General features: G+C 38.6%; 1 protein-coding gene across 3 annotated transcripts in view; it reads left to right on the top strand.

The window, feature by feature from the left end:
• LOC126248914 (PRKC apoptosis WT1 regulator protein-like) overlaps positions 1-19,700 on the top strand; it is a 55,272-nt gene extending 35,572 nt beyond the window's left edge. For all 3 annotated transcript variants that reach the window (XM_049950402.1, XM_049950401.1, XM_049950403.1), the window contains 4 exons: positions 2,905-3,012; positions 7,534-7,577; positions 17,767-17,914; positions 18,121-19,700. In XM_049950402.1, the coding sequence (XP_049806359.1) occupies positions 2,905-3,012; positions 7,534-7,577; positions 17,767-17,914; positions 18,121-18,309 (489 nt within the window). In that variant the 3' untranslated portion in view covers positions 18,310-19,700. The remainder of the gene's footprint in view (positions 1-2,904; positions 3,013-7,533; positions 7,578-17,766; positions 17,915-18,120) is intronic.
• Positions 19,701-20,605: the final 905 nt, after the last annotated feature.

Here is a 20,605-nt window from a genome sequence, read left to right as displayed (position 1 = left end):
TTTTGAACCACTTACTTATCTTACATAAGACCAAAAGATCTTAGAGCTGACAAAATTTTACTTTCAAAGTCATTTAATGCTTCTCTCGTTGCTCTCAGTATGCTCCTTTTCGCTTTGTTGAGCTTTTATTTAACAGCTAGGTTTTGACTTCTCTTGAATCTGAGATAAAGCTTGTTCTATTTACAGAACAGTTTCTAACATAGCAATTAAACCACAGTGGGCCTTTGCCATCCCTTTAGGCTTTGCTTGGAACATACTTGTCCAAGACAAATTGAACGATAAATGATGACTAACTGAAAACCCTCAGCTGCCGACAGGTGTTGTTGATATACCTCGATGTGGACAGTTGAAAATTTGTGCCCCGACCGGGACTCGAACCTGGGATCTCCTGTTTACATGGCAGACGCTCTAGCCATCTGAGCCACCGAGGACATATGTAGAATTGTGGACAGTTGGGAATGTGAGTCTCACGGGAAGCGTGCAAGGGATAAGTCCCTGCAGTCGCGCTGTTCATCTGTGTCCTCCGTGGCTCAGATGGATAGAGCATCTGCCATGTAAACAGGAGATCCCGGGTTCGAGTCCCGGTCGGGGCACACATTTTCAATTGTCCACATCGAGGTATATCAACAACACCTGTCGGCAGCTGAGGGTTTTCAGTTAGTCATCATTTATTCCAGGGAAAAGCTGCACGGTCATCAACAGTATTCTGTTACTTCGAGAACAGTTACTGTCTTCACATAAATTGAACAATGCTTTTGGATTTCTTTTTTGTGTTCCACTTAGTCATCCTCCTAACTGAATTTAATGTATGTAATTTAAATTTTACCAGAATTCTAAAGTGATTCTATTTAGTGAAGTTTTCCTTACATATTGTACAGGTCATGCACTGCATAGCATCATAGTCCTTTGACAGTAATTTCAGTGTGTTATATTTCTTCCTCTGGCTGTGATGTAATTCTGAAATTGTGCACACAGGTGATTGCAGATGCATTGGGTGCCATTGCAAGAAATAATTCCATGCTACTTCCATCTGTTGGCCCAGTTTGCTTGTAATACATATACCATATTTACTTGAATCCAAGCCACACTCTATTCTAAGCCGCACCTGAAAAATGAGACTCGAAATCAAGGGAAAAAAAAATTTCCCGAATCTAAGCCGCACCTGAAATTTGAGACTTGAAATTCAAGGGGAGAGAAAAGTTTTAGGCCGCACCTCCAAATCGAAACGAAGTTGGTCCATTGTAATATGAGACACAATTTAGGTCGAATGAATGACGATACAGCTACAGTAGTTTGGTTAGAGTCGTAAGCTTAGCAGTTAAGCTTTACAAGGTAGCCATTGCCATGTGTCAGGCGCTCCTTCTGTATTTATACGGGTACCGTTCCTTTTCCACGTGCTTCGTCTGGTTTGAATTGATTGCTTAATTTTCTTTGATCTGATAAGTGCCGTTCTCTTTGTTATAGGTGTTTATGTCACTCTAAGCTGGAGATGCATTACTGTACTGTGTCACGCATTGTTCGTCGCATTGTGATAATGAGTGTTTACGGCCTGTCACCGCTCCTGGCACGGCTTGCTTTTGTGCGTGCTACTGCCGCTTGCAATTCAAAAAAAAAAAAAAAAAAGAAAAAAAGGGAGAGAGGAATTGTCTCATTAACGAAACAATGGCAAGAGACTGCTATTTGTTGTTACTTACATTGCTGCTTTCTTTGATAATGATCAACAAGAACCAAATGATAGACTGTATGATTGAAGATGTTCTGAACGAGAGTTTGACGAAAATTTTTCTCCGTTTGAAAATCTTTGCAGACGCCTCTTTAGTACATTACATTCAGCACAGAAATTAGTGAGCTTAGATTTAAAAATCTAGTCAATTGCCGTGCTTCATTTCTGACTGTATCACTATTACGCATAAAAATAATATGAATATAAACATGACATGATATGTATATTCTTCCGTGTTTGCTGTTGTCTCACTCTAGAGTCTAGTTTCGTAGTTTATTAGGCAGACAGAATTTAAATGAGATAGCAGCAAACACGAAAGAACACATGGCAAAATGTTTATATTTGTATTATTCTTATGGTGAAGAGAATACTGCATGTGATTCACAAGTCAAAAGTTCCTATTAGCAACCATCTGTTCTCACAGGTAGGAAAAAATTCAGAACATAGAGTTGGCCATATTGCCAGTCGGATTTTCGTAGTACATTGAAACATTGCAACATTCGAAGATGAACAATACGGAATTTGTATTTACTTCGATGGATAATGTATGAAAATGAAAATGCAGTGATCGAAACTCGGGGCGGGGGAAAAAAGCTAGTCTTCCATCTTTTTTAAAAAAAGTTTATTTACTGATGCAGAGGTTTTGGCGCCAGTATTTATCTTTATGCCTGCAAAGCATGCCTGTGTAGCGCTACATATATTCGACGGCAGAAGTTAGTTGTGGCGGCACCTACCAACATTTTTCGGAACTTCAGATTACTTTGCACTCGATTCTAAGCTGCAGGTGGTTTTTTGTATTACAAAAACCGGAAAAAAAGTGCGGCTTAGATTCGAGTAAATACTACATCATCTAGTTCACGATATTTGAATCACAAAGCAACGTGATACTTTTACATGCATAGACGATGGCCAGAAGTTAGAATCATGTTAAGTGATAGAAAAAATACTGGGGCCAAATAAGAATGATCATGAACCCTTGCTATATTGTCCAAAAGTCAACCAGTTCTAGGACATAAGAGATGGATTTTTTTTCCTTGTGGCAAATTTCTAAATATTGAGGAATTGTGAAATATTGGTGTGGCATAAGTGTACTTCCGAAAAACGTGCAATAAGAAAGAGAACCTAATTATCTGCATGTGTTTTTCAGTATGCTGACAGATAACAATGTTGTTTTGTTCCAGTCTACAGGTGGGAGCACTGGTGAGGATGAAGACGAAATTCAGTCAGTTACAGCGGAGACACGCAGGAATACACAACATAATGAACATGTTGATCGTGAACCTGCAGAGGTAAGATATCTGGGTAAATAGAATAAGTTCAATTTTGAACATGAATTACTGAATTACTGTGCACTTGTAGAACTTTTTGTTGGTTTCATGGTTTAAATCGTCCTCTTTTTCTTGATTATGATGCCAAGCAGATAGTATATGAGAAGCCTTCTGTTGTATTTTGTCTGTCGCTGGCTTTGCACGTTGAGAGATCATTTGAGCAATGCAAATTATTGGAAGGAAATTTCTTCTTTTATTTGTTCGATGTTGTGTTTAATATATAAAATGTTAGAAATATGTATCGTTATCATCAAAATAATTGAAACATGGGTGTTTCCAAACATAGCACCTTTGTAAGATGTTAGGCGTAGAGAAAACAGCATGCCGCTTTGACTCTTGAGTGCCAACAGATCGTTGGGGACAGTCATGTGGACGAAGTTTTTCAAAATCGTGTAATATATTCTGTGTATGGTGAGCAGTCATATCAAAGGCAGTGATGGCTTATACTGAACTTCGACAGGCCATACTAAAGAAGTATAGCAGTGGGGATGAACCACAGTTGTCACAAAAAAAAATCGCGGAGATACACTGGCAAAAGTGATGTTAAAACTCCACATCTCTGTAATGACAGTACAATGTGAGCTTCTGCAACTGGACTTGTGATCACTAGAAAGAATGTTGTATAAGGACATAAATTGTTCCCAGACAATGCAAAACACACCAATGTGAGTTGATTAGTGTGATTATCTGAATCCTTTACTTGATCTACAGCAGCATATAACATTTATGTATGACTGGTACCAGGTAAAGCTTATGTATTAAATTGCATATTTCTTACTATTAAACATAGAGGTAGCTCTTTTGTTAATTTGGTTAAGTAATTTTATCACAATCTGTCTTTAAAGTCATTAAGAATAAATGATGTATCACAGTAAAGAAAATCTAGAAATTGCATTATACGAAGTTCTTCCTACAATATAGGAATGCCAACTTTTGACAGTGTGTGAAGTCACACTTCTATCTCAATCTAGATACAGTATAGTGAACACGATTTGGCTCAAAATATTGAACAGCATCTGTGGTCATAGCAGATAATATGGCACCCATTTCTTGCTCCCTGTTGTGTACGAATTCGTATGCAGCGGTAAGGAGAGGTGGGCTACAGAGTGCGGCAAATGTTGGTGTACAAAAGCTGGACAGAAGCAGAAATAATTTGTCAATAAGTCAACACAGTAAACAGAAAGTATATTTAACTTTTATTTCCACAAGCATACGAAGACTTATTACAAATAATGTAGCAAGAAATAGATGCCAGTTCATTCAATAGCACTAAGGATGAAGCTCCCGTACGAAGGCATGAACAGCGGTGTTGGAGCTGCGACAAGGCAGCATCTGCATAGCGTCACACAGTAGAGAGGCTCAAAGTGCGAGTGGACTGTGTGGCTGCCGCCGGGCATCCTACATCCTGGTGGCAGAAGGAGCTGGTAGTCCAGAGCTGCTGGAGGTGTGGCTCAGCGGACGCGCACCGTAGGTCCACCAAATCCCACATTACTGCTATTGGTGTCTGACAGAAACTGGCAATTATGTTGTGATGCCCCTGTGGGAGTGGTACTGATGTGTAATAACACACTCCCATCCTACCTGATAATGTAATTGCAGTTCTGTACAGAAAAGTCCTGTGATACGTCACCAATCTCAAGAATCAATTCCCCCTTAATTCACATCTCAGAAGTGGTCCAGCATTGTGCAGTATGCTACATTCAGATGTTCAGATCTTAATGTCACAGTCAGATCATTACAAGTTAGGCTTGATGGTGTAATGAGATTCAGGCTGCAAGTGTTAAGACATGGGTAAGATCAGATATGTGTAAAGCACAGAAGCTTTTTCAGATTTTAGTGCTGCCTCACCGTTGGCAGTTGGTGTGATAGAGAATCAGTCTCCATGTGGGGTATGGATGTTTTTGTTTATGATTAATGACATCCACAGATCAATGAGTCAGTATATTAAGATTAGTTTCGTTGATAGACTTTATATTCAGAACTATGACTGACTTAGTTCAGTGCTAGCTGGATAATACACTTTGATCAAAAATATCCAGACACCTGGCTGAAAATAACTTTCGTGGCGCCCTCCATTGGTAATGTTGGAATTCAATATGGTGTTGGCCCACCCTTAGCCTTGATGATAGTTTTCGCTCTCGCAGGCATACTTTCAATCAGGTGCTGGGCGGTTTCTTGGGGAATGGCAGTCAATTCTTCATGGAGTTCTGCATTGAGGAGAGGTATCGGTGTCAATCAGTGAGGCCTGGCATGAAGTTGGCGTTCCAAAACATTCCAAAGGTGTTCGTAGGATTCAGGTCAGGACTCTGTGCAGGCCAGTGCATTACTGGGATGTCATAGTCATGCAACCGCTCCACCACAGGCTGTGCATTATGAACAGGTGCTCAATCGTGTTGAAAGGTGCAATTGCCATCCCCAAATTGCTGTTCAACAGTGAGAAGCAAGAAGGTGCTTAAAACATCAATGTAGGCCTGTGCTGTGATAGTGCCACGCAAAACAACAAAGGGTGCAAGACCCCTCCATGAAAAACATGACGACACCATAACACCAGCGCCTCCGAACTTTACTGTTGGTACTACTCAAGCTGGCAGATGATGTTCACCGGGCATTCACCGTACCCACATCGCGCCCTCGGATTGCCACATTGTGCACCATGATTCATGTTTACACACAATGTTTTTCCACTGTTCAATCATCCAATGTTTATGCTCCTTACACCAAGCGAGGCATCGTTCGGTATTTACTGGCGCGATGTGTGGCTATGAGCAGCCGCTCGACTATGAAATCAAAAGTTTTCTCACCTCCTGCCTAACTGTCATTGCACTAGCAGTGGATCGTGATGCAGCATAGAATTCCTGTTTGATGGTTTGAATAGATGTCTGCCTATTACACATTACAACCATCTTCAACTGTCGGCAGTGTCTTGTCAGTCAACAGACGAAGTCACGTTTCAAATTCACTATCACATCGTAAACAGTGCATTTAGGAGTGTGGAAATCTCGCATACAGATGTATGATACAAGTGACACCCAATCACCTGATGACGTTAAGAAGTCTGTGAGATCCGTGGAGCACCACATTCTGCTCTCTCACGATGTCTAATGACTACTGAGGTTGCTGATATGGAGTACCTGGCAGTAGGTGGGTACTTATGATATCATAGTGTATGTGTATACACACACACACACACACACACACACACACACACACACACACACACACACACACACACACACAGAGAGAGAGAGAGAGAGAGAGAGAGAGAGAGAGAGAGAGAGAGAGAGAGAATTTTGGAAGCTCTTCAAAAGTTTGAAGAAAAACAAATGAAGTGATTGCTTACTCAGTAGGTTCATCAAATAATTCAAAAAGTGAGGAGACACAGGAAATGTGTAAATATCATGCCATGGGCTGGCACATGTGCTTACACTGTATTTTCAGAAGCTTTCCAAGTTGATGGTTTATAAGAAATATGCCCTTCAGTGTTCAATAAATGGACAGCTGAATTTGAAATGGCCATACATCTCTTGAAGGTGATCCATATAAATAACCTACCAAAGCTGCTATCATGAAAAGTTGAGAAATTAAACAACTTGGTATTTGAAAATTTAAGATTAAAGGTCTATGAAATAGCGTACATAATAGGCATATCAGATGGAATAGTGTGGTACACAGGCCACATGAAAACTTAGCCATGAGTAAGCTTTGTGCAAGACAGGTGCTTCATTTGCTAAATGCTACACAAAGAAAATATGAAAAAAGATATTTGGCCCATTTTAAAAAGAACTGGACAGTTTATGCATAAATTTATTACTGCTGGCAAGCCACGGATTCACTTTCTCGTGTAAGAAATGCATGAATAAGATGAAACTTACTGACAGAGTAAAACAGTGGGCTATTGAATGTTACAAATAAAAGACCAGGGTGCAGATTCAAATTTGTCGAGTACACAGTTTTCATCTTCTCCTTTGGGGAATTTCACAACAGTGATCACACTGCTGCAAAGTAAAATATTTAGTCAAGAATAGAAAATGTGCATAATTTTTGAACACTGTAAATATTTCCTCACAAAGATCCATGTTTATGCTGTTTTACTGGATAGAGTCTGAGAGCATCTTGTAAATTTGGTGACAAAAAAGCAAGTTGAAAAATATGATACCATTACAATGAAAAAGGGTGAAGAGAGAGAGAATGTGGAGAACTTCCTGGCTGGTAAATTCAAGGTTCCTCTGATAAACTTAAATTTTTACTTCAATATACATATTGTCCAAGTTTTTAGATGTGATTCAGTTATCCTTTGCCCGATAGCTTTGTAACATGGGTTAGAAAACTCCTTGACCTATATGTTCTACAAGTAATATTAATCGTGCCTAGTGCATATTATCAGTATTAAATCAAACTGATTTACCAGTTTAAAAATATTGTGTGCCATTATTGATCAAGGTTAAATAGGCATTTGATTAAATGACTACTCTGTTATTCTAGGATCGTGTCACTCACAAACCATTCCAACAGAGGAGGAATAAAAGGTAAGGAGTATGTTCCCTATTCGTAGTACTAACAATTACACCGCATTGCCAAGTATATGACTACCTAATTGGAATTTTTATGAAGCCTTGTTTTCCCATTGTTGCTTGTAAAATAATTCTCTTCGATAATAAATGTGTTACACTAAAATACTTTTAATGAAGCTAAGATAAAAATGTTTTCAGTTTTTTCAGCAGTGTGCTTAGCCAGTACTTTGCTCAGACATAAATTCCCCTTATGCAAAATGCTGACATTTTGATACTGGCTCTGAATGCTTCCTCAACTGTCGGTCTGTCTGTCTCGTACAAATCAAATTTCCATTTATATCTATGGGAAAATCCTTCACTGTTAGCGTGTTTGCTTAAAAATGAGTAGTCAAATTTTAAGTGGCTAAAATGGCTTTCTACTCAACTATGTTTTGCCCTTTCTGCCTCTGGGTTGAGGGAAGTGGCATAAGTAGTCAGCTAACAAAACAAGTTACATTGAGTGAGAATGCTTGCCATAACAATCGGAGCAGGATGGCATGGTACAGATTTCCTCATCTTAAATTAGTCAGCATGGCCATCATTCCAAAATTTTAATATCCCTTGAATTGGGATAGCAAAATTTAGCAAGGTAGGTCATTATCACCTCATGTCATGGTGTTATCTGCTTTAGGTGGATTGAGGGGATGTTGAGATTTTTTAAATTTGTTCTGGCCCTTCCAACCAATGTCCAGCCTCTCACAGTTTGCATCAACATTAATTCTTGGGTATCATTGGTGATAACGTACTCATCCTCTACAAAGTGAGGTTTATCTATACTCTGTTCCAAAAGTTGGTCATTCGTGATGGGATGCTGAATATTAAGGATAAAAGTAAGAATTGCTTTGTGTGGTATGTTTGCTGGAGGCCCTCATATGAGAGGTGGAGGCGGAGCTCCCTCTCGCTGTCAAAGGGGCAAGGCACAGTCATCTGCAGGATGTGACTCGTTGGCAACAGTGACACCTGTCGCTCAGGTTCTGAGGGTATCCACAGCTTATAGGGGCAGCTGGCAGAAGTGGTGATGGCTGCTAGCCTCGCATGCAGTTATTGTATCGGAATTTATCAGGGTGTTTTGGTTTGGAGCCGAACGGAGTACCTCAACCAGAAGCTGTATCAGTTCTGTGATGGTCTTGGCTTCAGATTTCTATACCTGTGTCATGGAGGGAAGAATTGTAGGATTCCACTTGATAGATTAGGGCTGGACTACACATAGGAAAGAGCTACTCAGGTAGCAGAGTACTTTGGGAGTTTTTTAAGCTAGGCAATAGTTTGAGATCATTGATGAATGCTTATCAGTTCATATGCAAAAAGAGAAATCAGTCACATGCAATGTAATGGCACTTAAGCTGTCAAAATTTTGACAGTAAGTTGCTGAAGCATTCATAACAAAGTTCCTGAATTTACTGCGCTCCAAGAAAGTTCTCACGCTCAAATTATTCTTGAAATTGAGGACTTTGTGAAACCCGAAGTAGAAAGATCCAAAATATTTGAGACATGGAACATGTATTGGAAAGGCAGGTTAGGCACCATAGGAGGGGATTGTTCATTAGTCGACAAAAATATTGTCTCTGTTGAGGTTGAAAAAGTGTCTGTGAAGTTATCTGTATGTGAGTAACCAGCCTAGATGAATTAAAGTTAACAAGTTAATCATCAGATATTGTTACTGGCCACCTGATTCTGCCTTAACAGTTGTAGAATCATTCCAAGAAAGTCTATGCTAAGTAGCGTGGAAATACCACAAATATGCAGTATCATTTGGAAGTGACTTTAATGTATTGAGCATAGACTGGGATATCTGTGGATTCATTGCAAGTGGTGTGGTTAGCCAGTCTAGTGAAGTAGTTCTGAACAATTTTCTGAAAACTGTCTTCAGATAAGCAGTTGTTAGCATTCTACTCAATGAATGGTCATCATTTAGCTCCAATATGATGTAGAGGAATTACGTGCAAAGCTTAAACATGATTTTGAATTGTGATCTGGAGATGTATGTGCCAAGTAGGTGGATTAAGTGCAGGAAAGATCCACCGTGGTTTAATAACAAAATATGTAAAATGATGATAAAGTAGAGAGCGTTGCACTCTCATATCAAAAAAGAATAGCAAATGTCGACAGACAAAAGTTAGTAGAAATTCGTGTGCCTAAAAAATTAACAAGTGAGGCATACAACTTCCGCAGGTTACCTTCGAGGGATCTTGCCGATACCCGAGAAAATTTTGGTCCCACATAAAAAAAACTAAGCGAGTCGAAAGCTTCCATCCAGCCACTCCTAACCAGTCTGGTGTGGCAATGGAAGACAGCAAAAGGCAAGCTGATATTTCAAATTTAATCTTTAAACATATCATTCACACAGGAGGATTGTACAGGCATACTATCACACAGCGAGGTGGTGCAGTGGTTAGAACACTGGACTTGCAATCAGGAGGATGACTGTTCAAACCCACATCTGGCCATCCTGCTTTAGGTCTTCCGTGATTCCCTAAATTGCTTCAGGCAAATGCTGGAATGGTTCCTTTGAAAGGGCACGTCTGACTTCCTTCCACAGCCTTCCATAATCCAATGGGATTGATGACCTCGCTGTTTGGTCCCCTCCTCCAAATCGACCAACCAACCAGGCATACCGTCATTTGACTGTCACGCAGACTGCATTATGGAGGACATAGAAATAGATATCCTTGGCCTTGAGGAGCAACAGAAAGAGTAAATAAACAAATAAGTCACAGGGTGTGGATGGAGACCTAACTTGGTTTTACAGATAGTACTGTACGGTACTGACCCTTTACTTAGCTTGCATTTATCGTGAATCTCTTGCCCATCACAAATTCCCAAGTGGTTGGAAAAAGTGCAGGTGACTCCTGTATGTGAGAATGGTAGAAGAGAGGACCCACATAATTAAGGACCAATATCCTTAACATTGGTATTCTGTTGAATTGTTGAACATATTCAAAGTTTAATATAATAAATTTTCATGAAATGTAAAAGATTCTGTCCACAAATCTGTACAGATTTAAAAAGCATTGCTCTTGCGAAACTCAGCTTGCCCTTTCCTTGCACAATAACCTGCGAACCATGTATGAGGGGCAACAGGCTAGATTCCATATTCCTAGCTTTCTGGGAAGCATTTGACATGGTGCCCCTCTGCAGACTGTCAATGAAGGCTCAAGAATATGGAATAGATACTCAGATATGTGAGTGGCTCAGACTTCTTAAGAAACAGCAACTATTACATTTTCCTAACCAGTAAGTGTTCATCAGAGACTAGGATATTGTCAGGAATGTTAGAGAGAAGTAAGACAGGAATACTTTCTTTCTGTGCATGAACAATCTGATGGGCAGGTTGAGCAACAATCTGCAAATGTTTGCTAGTGACACTTGAGTATATGAGAAAGTATGGTTGTTGAGTGACTAAAATGATATACGTTGAGTTGGACTGAATTTTTAAGTTTTTTGAGAGAATTTTGGAATCTTAAGGTCCTTCACAAAGGAGACACCATATTGAACACTTGAATGACCCATTCTTTAGTACTGCTCAAGTATTTGGTATACCCACCAGGATGGATTAAAGGAAGATATTGAAGCAAATTCAGAGGCGTACCACTGGATTTGTTACTGGTAAGTTTAGTCAACACTCGAGGGTTACAGATATGTTTTGTGAACTGAAATGTGAGTTCCTGGAGGGAAGATTATCTTCTTTTTGCCAAACATTACTGAGAAAAATTTAGAGGACAGGCATTTGCAACTGACTTCAGAATGAGTCTATTGCCACCAGCATACATTTTACGTAAGGGCCATGAAGACAAGATATGAGAAATTATGGCTTCTTTAGAGGCGTATAGACAGTCTTTTTTGCAATACTCCATATGCGAGTGGAATAGGAAAGGAGATTATTTGTAGTGGTACATGGTACCTTTCAGCATACACCATACAATTGCTTGCTTAGTATGTATGTAGATGTAGGTAAAAGTCCATTTTTGAAACTTGAAAGTTAAAGTAAATTTAGTGTAAAAGTTATAGTCCAGTTCTTACGAAGTTTTTAATATCCTGAGCCGGCCGGTGTGGCCAAGCAGTTGTAGGCTCTTCAGTTTGGAACCGCATGACCACTACGGTTGCAGGTTCGAATCCTGCCTTGGGCATGGATGTGTGTGATATCCTTAGGTTAGTTAGGTTTAAGTAGTTCTAAGTTCTGAGGCTGATGACCTCAGATGTTGAGTTCCATAGTGCTCAGAGCCATTTGAACCATTTTTTAAATGTCCTGTAGATTTGCAATGAAGTAAGAACATTTGTGTAAAACATCTATTTAAAAAATCTGTACAGTGTTGGATAATTACTCACTGAACAGAGTTTGTATTCCACAACTGGCAGTAATGTTGAAAACACCAGTTTACAGGTGCATTCATTCCGTGATAATTTTCTTTTCCTAAAACTGTAATACTAAAATATACAGGATATATTGAGTTACTGATACAACTCAGCATTTTGCCCACCTGTTGTTATTGCAACTTTTCTGATTAAATTTGAAACTTCTTTTATTACTCTCTGCTTATGCAAGTGTACTTAAAGTTAAATGTTAGTTACTTTACAATAAATAAGAAATAAATACAGTCTGTTGTTAACTATACTTAACAGTAAAATGAAAATTTTTTAAACATTCATACTTGATTTAGTGCCTGTTGTAGTGTGTGTTATAAAGGGTCCTCCTTGACTTACTTACAAAGCCCAAATCATTGAGATACGCTTATATTCAGAGGAAAAATGCCATATTTCAAATTCTGAGTCTTCTAGAATGTTAAGATGTAGGCATACAGGTAGCATAATTGGTAGAAGTGATTTATGTTCATAAAAACTAAGGCATTTAGTATGCACAAATATATCTACAAAATTATAAATCAGGAAGTAGATCAAACAAAATTAAAGGCAAGTAACAAAAGAAAAAAGTGATATGAAAAATATTCAAAAGGGAGATTTTGTGACCAAAAGGAGGAGGAGAAAACACTCATTAAAGGACAGGAAAAATAAAATTGTGGAAGATAGCTTAGAAGAAAAGGGGAATAAGTTACTGATAATACAGATTATGTAAGTCACAAAAGCTGTTGTCCAGACTCCAAAAGCACTGTTTTTGTGAGGAGAAATCCAGAAGTGTATTGTAACAGTCACCCAGCCTCAGTTACACTTGTCGGGATGCAAGGCATTGTCAGTTTCTTATTAAGACATAACTTAGTAACAGTGTTGAGTTATGCAAAGTCCTAATAATGAGGAATACTCTCATCGTGTGTTGTCATTCAGGTTTGTTTGTAACAGTTCAAATACATGTAATTAAGTTTTACTTTCCTTTTTTGTTGTTGTTACCACAACACACTATTGTTTGCCAGTTAATCTGAAAATGCAATGAGAAATCAGGAGTCTAGAAATAATACTTTGGCAGCACAATTTAGAAGTAACACTCTTTCAGCCTTCCATGTCCACATTTAATTTATTTGTAAACCATCTCTCTGATCATTTGTGTAGCATTTTTGTCATTTAACTGTCAGATTTTTACAATCATTTACAACACACAGAAAAGGCAGAAGTAATTTTGGTATGGATTTCTGTACCTTTAAAATTTGTGCAGGTGGTAGACAAAAGTACAGAAACGTTGTTGTTGTTGTTGTTGTATTCAGTCCTGAGACTGGTTTGATGCAGCACTCCAAGCTACTCTATCCTGTGCAAGCTTCTTCATCTCCCAGTGCCTACCGCAACCTACATCCTTCTGAATCTGCTTAGTGTATTCATCTCCTGGTCTCCCTCTACGGTTTTTACCCTCCACGCTGCCCTCCAATACTAAATTGGTGATCCCTTGATGCCTCAGAACATGCCCTACCAACCGGTCCCTTCTTCTCGTCAAGTTGTGCCACAAACTCCTCTTTTCCCCAATTCTATTCCGTACCACCTCATTAGTTGTGTGATCTACCCATCTAATCTTCAGCATTCTTCTGTAGCACAACGTTTCGAAAGCTTCTATTCTCTTCTTGTCTAAACTATTTATTGTCCATGTTTCACTTCCGGCTACACTCCATACAAATACTTTCCTAAACGACTTCCTGACACTTAAATCTATACTCGATGTCAACAAATTTCTCTTATTCAGAAACGCTTTCCTTGCCATTGCAAGTCTACATTTTATATCCTCGCTACTTTGACCGTCAGTTATTTTGCTCACCAAATAGCAAAACTCCTTTACGACTTGTAAGCGTTTCATTTCCTAATCGAATTCCCTCAGCATCACCCGATTTAATTTGACTACATTCCATTATCCTCGTTTTGCTTTTGTTGATGTTCATCTTATATCCTCCTTTCAAGACACTGTCCATTCTGTTCAACTGCTCTTCCAAGTCCTTTGCTGTCTCTGATAGAATTACAATGTCATCGGCGAACCTCTTTTATTTCTTCTCCATGGATTTTAATACCTACTCCGAACTTTTCTTTTGTTTCCTTTACTGCTTGCTCAATATACAGATTGAATAACATTGGGGAGAGGCTACAACCCTGTCTGACTCACTTCCCAATCACTGCTTCCCTTTCATGCCCCTCAACTCTTATAACTGCCATCTGGTTTCTGTACAAATTGTAAATAGCCTTTCACTCCCTGTATTTTACCCCAGCCACCTAAAGAATTTGAAAGAGAGTATTCCAGTCAACATTGTCAAAAGCTTTCTCTAAGTCTACAAATGCTAGAAACGTAGGTGTGCCTTTCCTTAATCTTTCTTCTAAGATAAGTGGTAAGGTTAGTATTGCCTCACGTGTTCCAATATTTCTACGGAATCCAAACTGATCTTCCCCGAGGTCCACTTCTACTAGTTTTTCCATTCGTCTGTAAAGAATTCGCGTTAGTATTTTGCAGCTGTGACTTATTAAACTGATAGTTCGGTAATTTTCACATCTGTCAACACCTGCTTTCTTTGGGATTGGAATTATTATATTCTTCTTGAAGTCTGAGGGTATTTCGCCTGTTTCATACATCTTGCTCACCAGATGGTAGAGTTTTGTCAGGACTGGCTCTCCCAAGGCCGTCAGTAGTTCCAATGGAATGTTGTCTACTCCGGGGTCCTTGTTTCGACTCAGCTCTTTCAGTGCTCTGTCAAACTCTTCACGCAGTATCATATCTCCTATTTCATCTCCATCTACATCCTCTTCCATTTCAATAATATTGTCCTCAAGTACATCGCCCTTGTATAGAACCTCTATATACTCCTTCCACCTTTCTGCTGTCCCTTCTTTGCTTAGAATTGGGTTTCCATCTGAGCTCTTGATATTCATGCAAGTGGTTCTCTTTTCGCCAAAGGTCTCTTTAATTTTCCTGTAGGCAGTATCTATCTTACTACCCCTAGTGAGATAAGACTCGACTTCCTTAAATTTGTTCTCTAGGCATCCCTGCTGAGCCACCTTCTTTCATCAATTAAATTCAATATTTCTTCTGTTACCCAAGGATTTGTACTAGCCCTCATCTTTTTACATACTCGATCCTGTGCTGCCTTCACTACTTCATCCCTCAAAGCTACCCATTCTTCTACTACTGTATTTCTTTCCCGCATTGCTGTCAATTGTTTCCTTATGCTCTCCCTGAAACTCTGTACAACCTCTGGTTCTTTCAGTTTATCCATGTCCCATCTCCTTAAATTACCACCTTTTGCAATTTCTTCAGTTTTAATCTACAGTTCATAACCAATAGATTGTGTTCAGAGTCCGCATCTGCTCCTGGAAATGTCTTGCAATTTAAAACCTGGCTCCTAAATCTCTGTCTTACCATTATATACAAATCTATCTGATACCTTCTACTATCTCCAGGCTTCCTCCATGTATACAACCTTCTTTCATGATTCTTAAACCAAGTGTTAGCTATGATTAAGTTATGCTCTGTGCAAAATTCTACCAGGCGGCTTCCTCTTTCATTTCTTACCCACAATCCGTATTCACCTACTACATTTCCTTCTCTTCCTTTTCGTACTCTCGAATTCCAGTCACCCATGACTATTAATTTTCGTTTCCCTTCACTATCTGAATAATTTATTTTATCTCATCATACATTTCGTCAATTTCTTCATCTGCAGAGCTAGTTGGCATATAAACTTGTACTACTGTCGTAGGCATGGGCTTTGTGTGTATCTTGGCCACTATACTGTTTGTAGTAGCTAACCCGCACTCCTATTTTTTTATTCATTATTAAACCTACTCTTGCATTGCCCCTATTTGATTTTGTATTTATAGCCCTGTATTCACCTGACCAAAAGTCTTGTTCCTCCTGCCACCGAACTTCACTAATTCCCACTATATCTAACTTTAACCTATCCATTTCCCTTTTTCAATTTTCTAACCTACCTGCCCGATTAAGGGATCTGACTTTCCACGCTATGATCTGTAGAACACCAGTTTTCTTTCTCCTGATAATGACGTCCTCTTAAGTCGTCTCCGCGTGGAGATCCGAGTTGGGGGACTAATTTATCTCTGGAATATTTTACCCAAGAGGACGCCATCATCATTTAACCATACAGTAAAGCTGCATGCCCTTGGGAAAAATTACGGCTGTAGTTTCCCCCTTTCTTTCAGCCGTTCGCAGTACCAGCACAGCAAGGCTGTTTTGGTTAGTGTTAAAAGGCCAGATCCATCATCCAGACTGTTGCCCCTGCAAACACTGAAAAGGCAGCTGCCCCTCTTCAGGAACCACACTTTTATCTGGCCGCTCAGAAGATACCCCTCCGTTGTGGTTGCACCTATGGTATGGCTATCTGTGTCGCTGAGGCACGCAAGCCTCCTCACCAACGGCAAGGTCCATAGTTCATGTGGAGGACAGAAACATTAAAGCTGCAAAAACACCCACCATGTTTTGCTCTTGGGACCTAAACTCATTCAGAAATTGGAAACAGTATGCAACAAGACTCATATGACCAAATGACTTTCTTCCATTGTTCCATCTTCAATGATTAATGGCTTCAGCAGCACATTTTCATGTTGTGGGCAATTGCGTCACTGACTAGTGGTTTTGGAATTCCATCCCGGGATGCTTATGGAGCTCCCTTCATGTTGTTTTGCTGCTGACAGTCTTATTTTCATTACACTCCTCTTCAAAGTCTGTCTGTCAGTCAGTCAGTCAGTCACAGTCACTCAACACACACTTCTGCTTGCATTGTTGCTTAGCAGATGATATTTTTCCACTCTCTCTTTATGCAGTATAAATCTTCAATAGGGTGCCTCTTGAAACACCAATTTGCCCTCATTCAAATTCACTTGTCTCCCACATAATGCACTCAGAACTACACAGAACAGTGTCCTGATCAGAGCTGACACTTGCGGTGTGCTGAGGACATTCCAGAGGTACTGTTCTTGGCAAAATAAAACAGCTCAGCCTGCAGACATGGGTACCATCTGCACTTACGTTCAAGCATGCATTTCTGATGGTGGTTTTTGTTGAACCCCTGTATATACAGTACTTTCAAGCCCAGATGTGTTTAATGTGACACACATCTGGAAACACTCTCTCCTATGATTTGACTATGTTTCTCACCATTGCTTCTGATCATGAATGGAGATTGTTGTCCCTCCTTGTCCAGTTCAATTTATTTCTTCCAGTTGGTGTATTTCTAGAAATAATGATGGCACTGTGTTTTTCTTGTGAATTTTTGATTTAAATTTATACCTACTTTTATACTTAACTTTGTCAATGCGTAGCAGATACGATATTACCTCTGTAACAGTGAAATGTGACTATAATTTTAATAAAAAGTTTTCTTTTTCCTGTTATAATATTTCAAAAGTTGTAATACTTTTTGGTTAATTACTTGTGGTTCTTATATACTGTATTAATTGTGATTATACTGTGTGAGGATGTCAGTAATTCATTGCAAGTAAGTAGTACAGTACTAAGACATAATCCGATATTCAGGAAGAGCCAGCTTCACATATTTTGAGTCATTTGATGGTTTCTTTTCATAGTTTACTCTGCACCCTATAAAATGCTTTCTTTTATGAAGCTGGGAAATTATTTCTTTCTGTATCCTTGAGCATCTAAATTTGTTAACTATCTCTAATGAAATTAATCATGATACAAGTGAAAAATCAAACATATTTTAAGGAAATAAAGTACATTTTTACCGTATAATTACTAAATGTTTTCTTCAGAAGCTAATAGTTTCCGTTTCAGTCCATCAGATCTTGAAGCAGATGATGAAGATAATCAAGAGTTTGACAGCCTGAACCAATCAGATTCTACAGTTAGCAGTCTTGTGCATGCTTCTGACAGCCATAGTCGGCAGCGTCCTGGTACACCTACAGGAGATAACCCAGAAGAGGTATAGTTTTAAGTTTATATGCTAATATGTTAATTTATGAATCTTATTCGGTATTTTTCAGAATTTGCAGGTTATGCTGTATTTTTAGTCACTTGGTTTAAAAATTAACTTTTCTTCTGAAATTAACGGACTTTTCTTGTGTACCTTGTATTTACAAGATGTGTTGTGTGTAATGAAAATGAATTCTTTTTTTTTCCACTCATTAGTTGCTGGAGCGAGCTCAGGAAGAGAATCGAAGACTGCTTTCACTACTGGAGGACCGTGATCGTAAGATTACCACTTTGGAAGCACGCATAGCACAGATACAACGTGAGACTGCACTTGAACGTGATCGGCTGCGTGAGGAGAATGCAGCTCTCATTCGTGCTATGGCCTCATTAGCAACAGCAAAATGAATTTTCATGTTGCAGAATTTACTGTTACGCTAGTAGATGAGTATTTTAGGCTTCCTTTTCTTTATTATGCATCTTATTTCTCTCATAGATTGGTTTGTGTTATAGAATATAAGTACACGCATTTGCTTCAAACATCTGCAGATTGAAATATATATAAAATATAATCATAGCTTATACATTGCGTGAATGTATGAATATTTGACTGAAACAGGAAGTCTGTGGTACTCTGCTTCTGTTATTATTATTATTATTATTATTATTATTATTATTATTATCATCATCTGCAGTATCCTTTTCATATTATTATTATTATTATTATTATTATTATTATTATTATTATTATTATTATTATTATTGAAACTGGTGTGCATGTAACACTCAATTTCTAATGACATCATTGGCAATATTTTATTATTAGTATTATTTTAGTTGTAATTTATTATATTTGATATTTTATATGTAATTTTGTAATGGTATTTTGGTATTTTGAGAGTCATATGTCACGATGTGTGTGACAAGTTAAAACTATGTGTTGGACTAGGAATCAGTCCGAATCCCAGCACTTCATGGGCAGTTGGCTGCCAGTTGAGTCATCTGAGTATGCTTCACGGACTGACTGAAAGCTTCAGCTTGTCGTGGGCTTCTTCCCAACTCTATTATGTCTTTTTTTTTTTTTTTTTTTCATAAATGTTGTTTCAGGTTGTCTTCAATTAATGTCAAGACAAAACTGTAATGTGTGATAAGTGCAAAGGCTGTATACTAATTATAAATGGAAACTGTCTTATTACGTAAAATCTGTGATAAAAGTCCCTGTCCAGATTAATGTGTACTCATTGGATGTAACTTTTTTTCCTTTTAAATCAATAGCAATTAACAGCACTATCTATTTGTGCATTACTTCTAGCAAATTATATGAATTTTGTGGCCATTTCCATCAGTATTAAAAGTGCAACTATTATTCTCAATCGTTGTTATGCTGGATATTAGAAACTTTTCTTTTAGTCTTCCTAATACACAAGATGAGAGCATTGTAATGTAATAATTCTTTAACAGTGATATGTACACATGTTAATTGCATGTCAGTAGTCTCTTCTTATAATTTGCCCTGTTGTAAAGGTAGCTATTTTTTTTTTATATATATATGTAGATTTACAGATTGAGTTATTCAGCAGAATTGTGTGGATGCTACTTGACGATACTGTAACAACTGTGGTGTACTAATTACGAGATATTGGAGTTGTTTATATTCGTAACATTATGTTACCCTTGAATTTATTTTCTGAGTTATAAATGTTCCGCAACAAAACCAATCAGTTTGTACAGTAAAAATTTGACACCATGTAGCCCCTTTCTGTATTAATGTGTGAAAATAAATTCTGTTCAAAACTGTTTGCAAAGCCTTTTTCTTAATATCAGATTATTTAATTCTTCTTCAGATTCCATGTTGGTACAATGAAAGTAGTGGTAATCTCACTATAATTGTAAGTTAGGATAGACACATTATTGTTGGATATTTTAGAGGAACTTGTTAAGTATGAGGTTTGGAACTTAAATAGTGGCAACTATTTATTCACAACTGATACAAAAGAGTTACATGTTTGCACCTGTTACTGTCATTCAAAGTAGTCACCAGCATTGTGTAGAACCTATTGCCAGTGATGCGGAAGGTATAGTATACTGTTAGCAGAGCCTGTTCTGTTGATGGTGCGAATGGTGTGGTGTACTGCCTGTCGAATCTCTGGGACAGTCTGAAGCGATTGCCACGAAGTGGTTCCTTTATCTTTGGAATAAAACAAGTCACGAGGACTTAAGTCCGGGCAATGTGGTGGATGGTACAGTACTTCCTAGTCCCATCGACCAAACAGAGCAGCCATAGCTTGCGCTGTATCTGCCCATGCATTGTTGTGCAAAATGATGGGTGGGTTGCGCAGAACGTGTCGTCGCTTCTTCTGCAAAGCTGGTTGCGGGTGATGCACCAAAAATGAACTGTAATACTGTGCATTGATGGTCTGCCGTGGAGGAATGCAACCCACTCATCATTTTGCACAACAATGCGCGGATGCATAAAGCACAAGCTGTGGCTGCTCTGTTCTGTCGATGGGACTGGGAAGTACTGTACAATCCACCATATTCCCCGGACTTAAGTCCTTGTGACTTTGATTTGATTCCGAAGATGAGGAACCACTTCATGGCATTCGTTTCAGAACTGTTCCAGAGATTCAACAGACAGTAGACCGCTCCATTCGCACCATCAACAGAACAGACTCTAACAGTATACTACACCTTCCACAATGCT

The sequence above is a fragment of the Schistocerca nitens genome, chromosome 3, assembly GCF_023898315.1.
Source record: "Schistocerca nitens isolate TAMUIC-IGC-003100 chromosome 3, iqSchNite1.1, whole genome shotgun sequence".
Taxonomy (NCBI): Eukaryota; Metazoa; Arthropoda; class Insecta; order Orthoptera; family Acrididae; genus Schistocerca; species Schistocerca nitens.
Note: the sequence above shows the minus strand (reverse complement) of the source record. Positions and strands in the feature narration are given on the sequence as shown.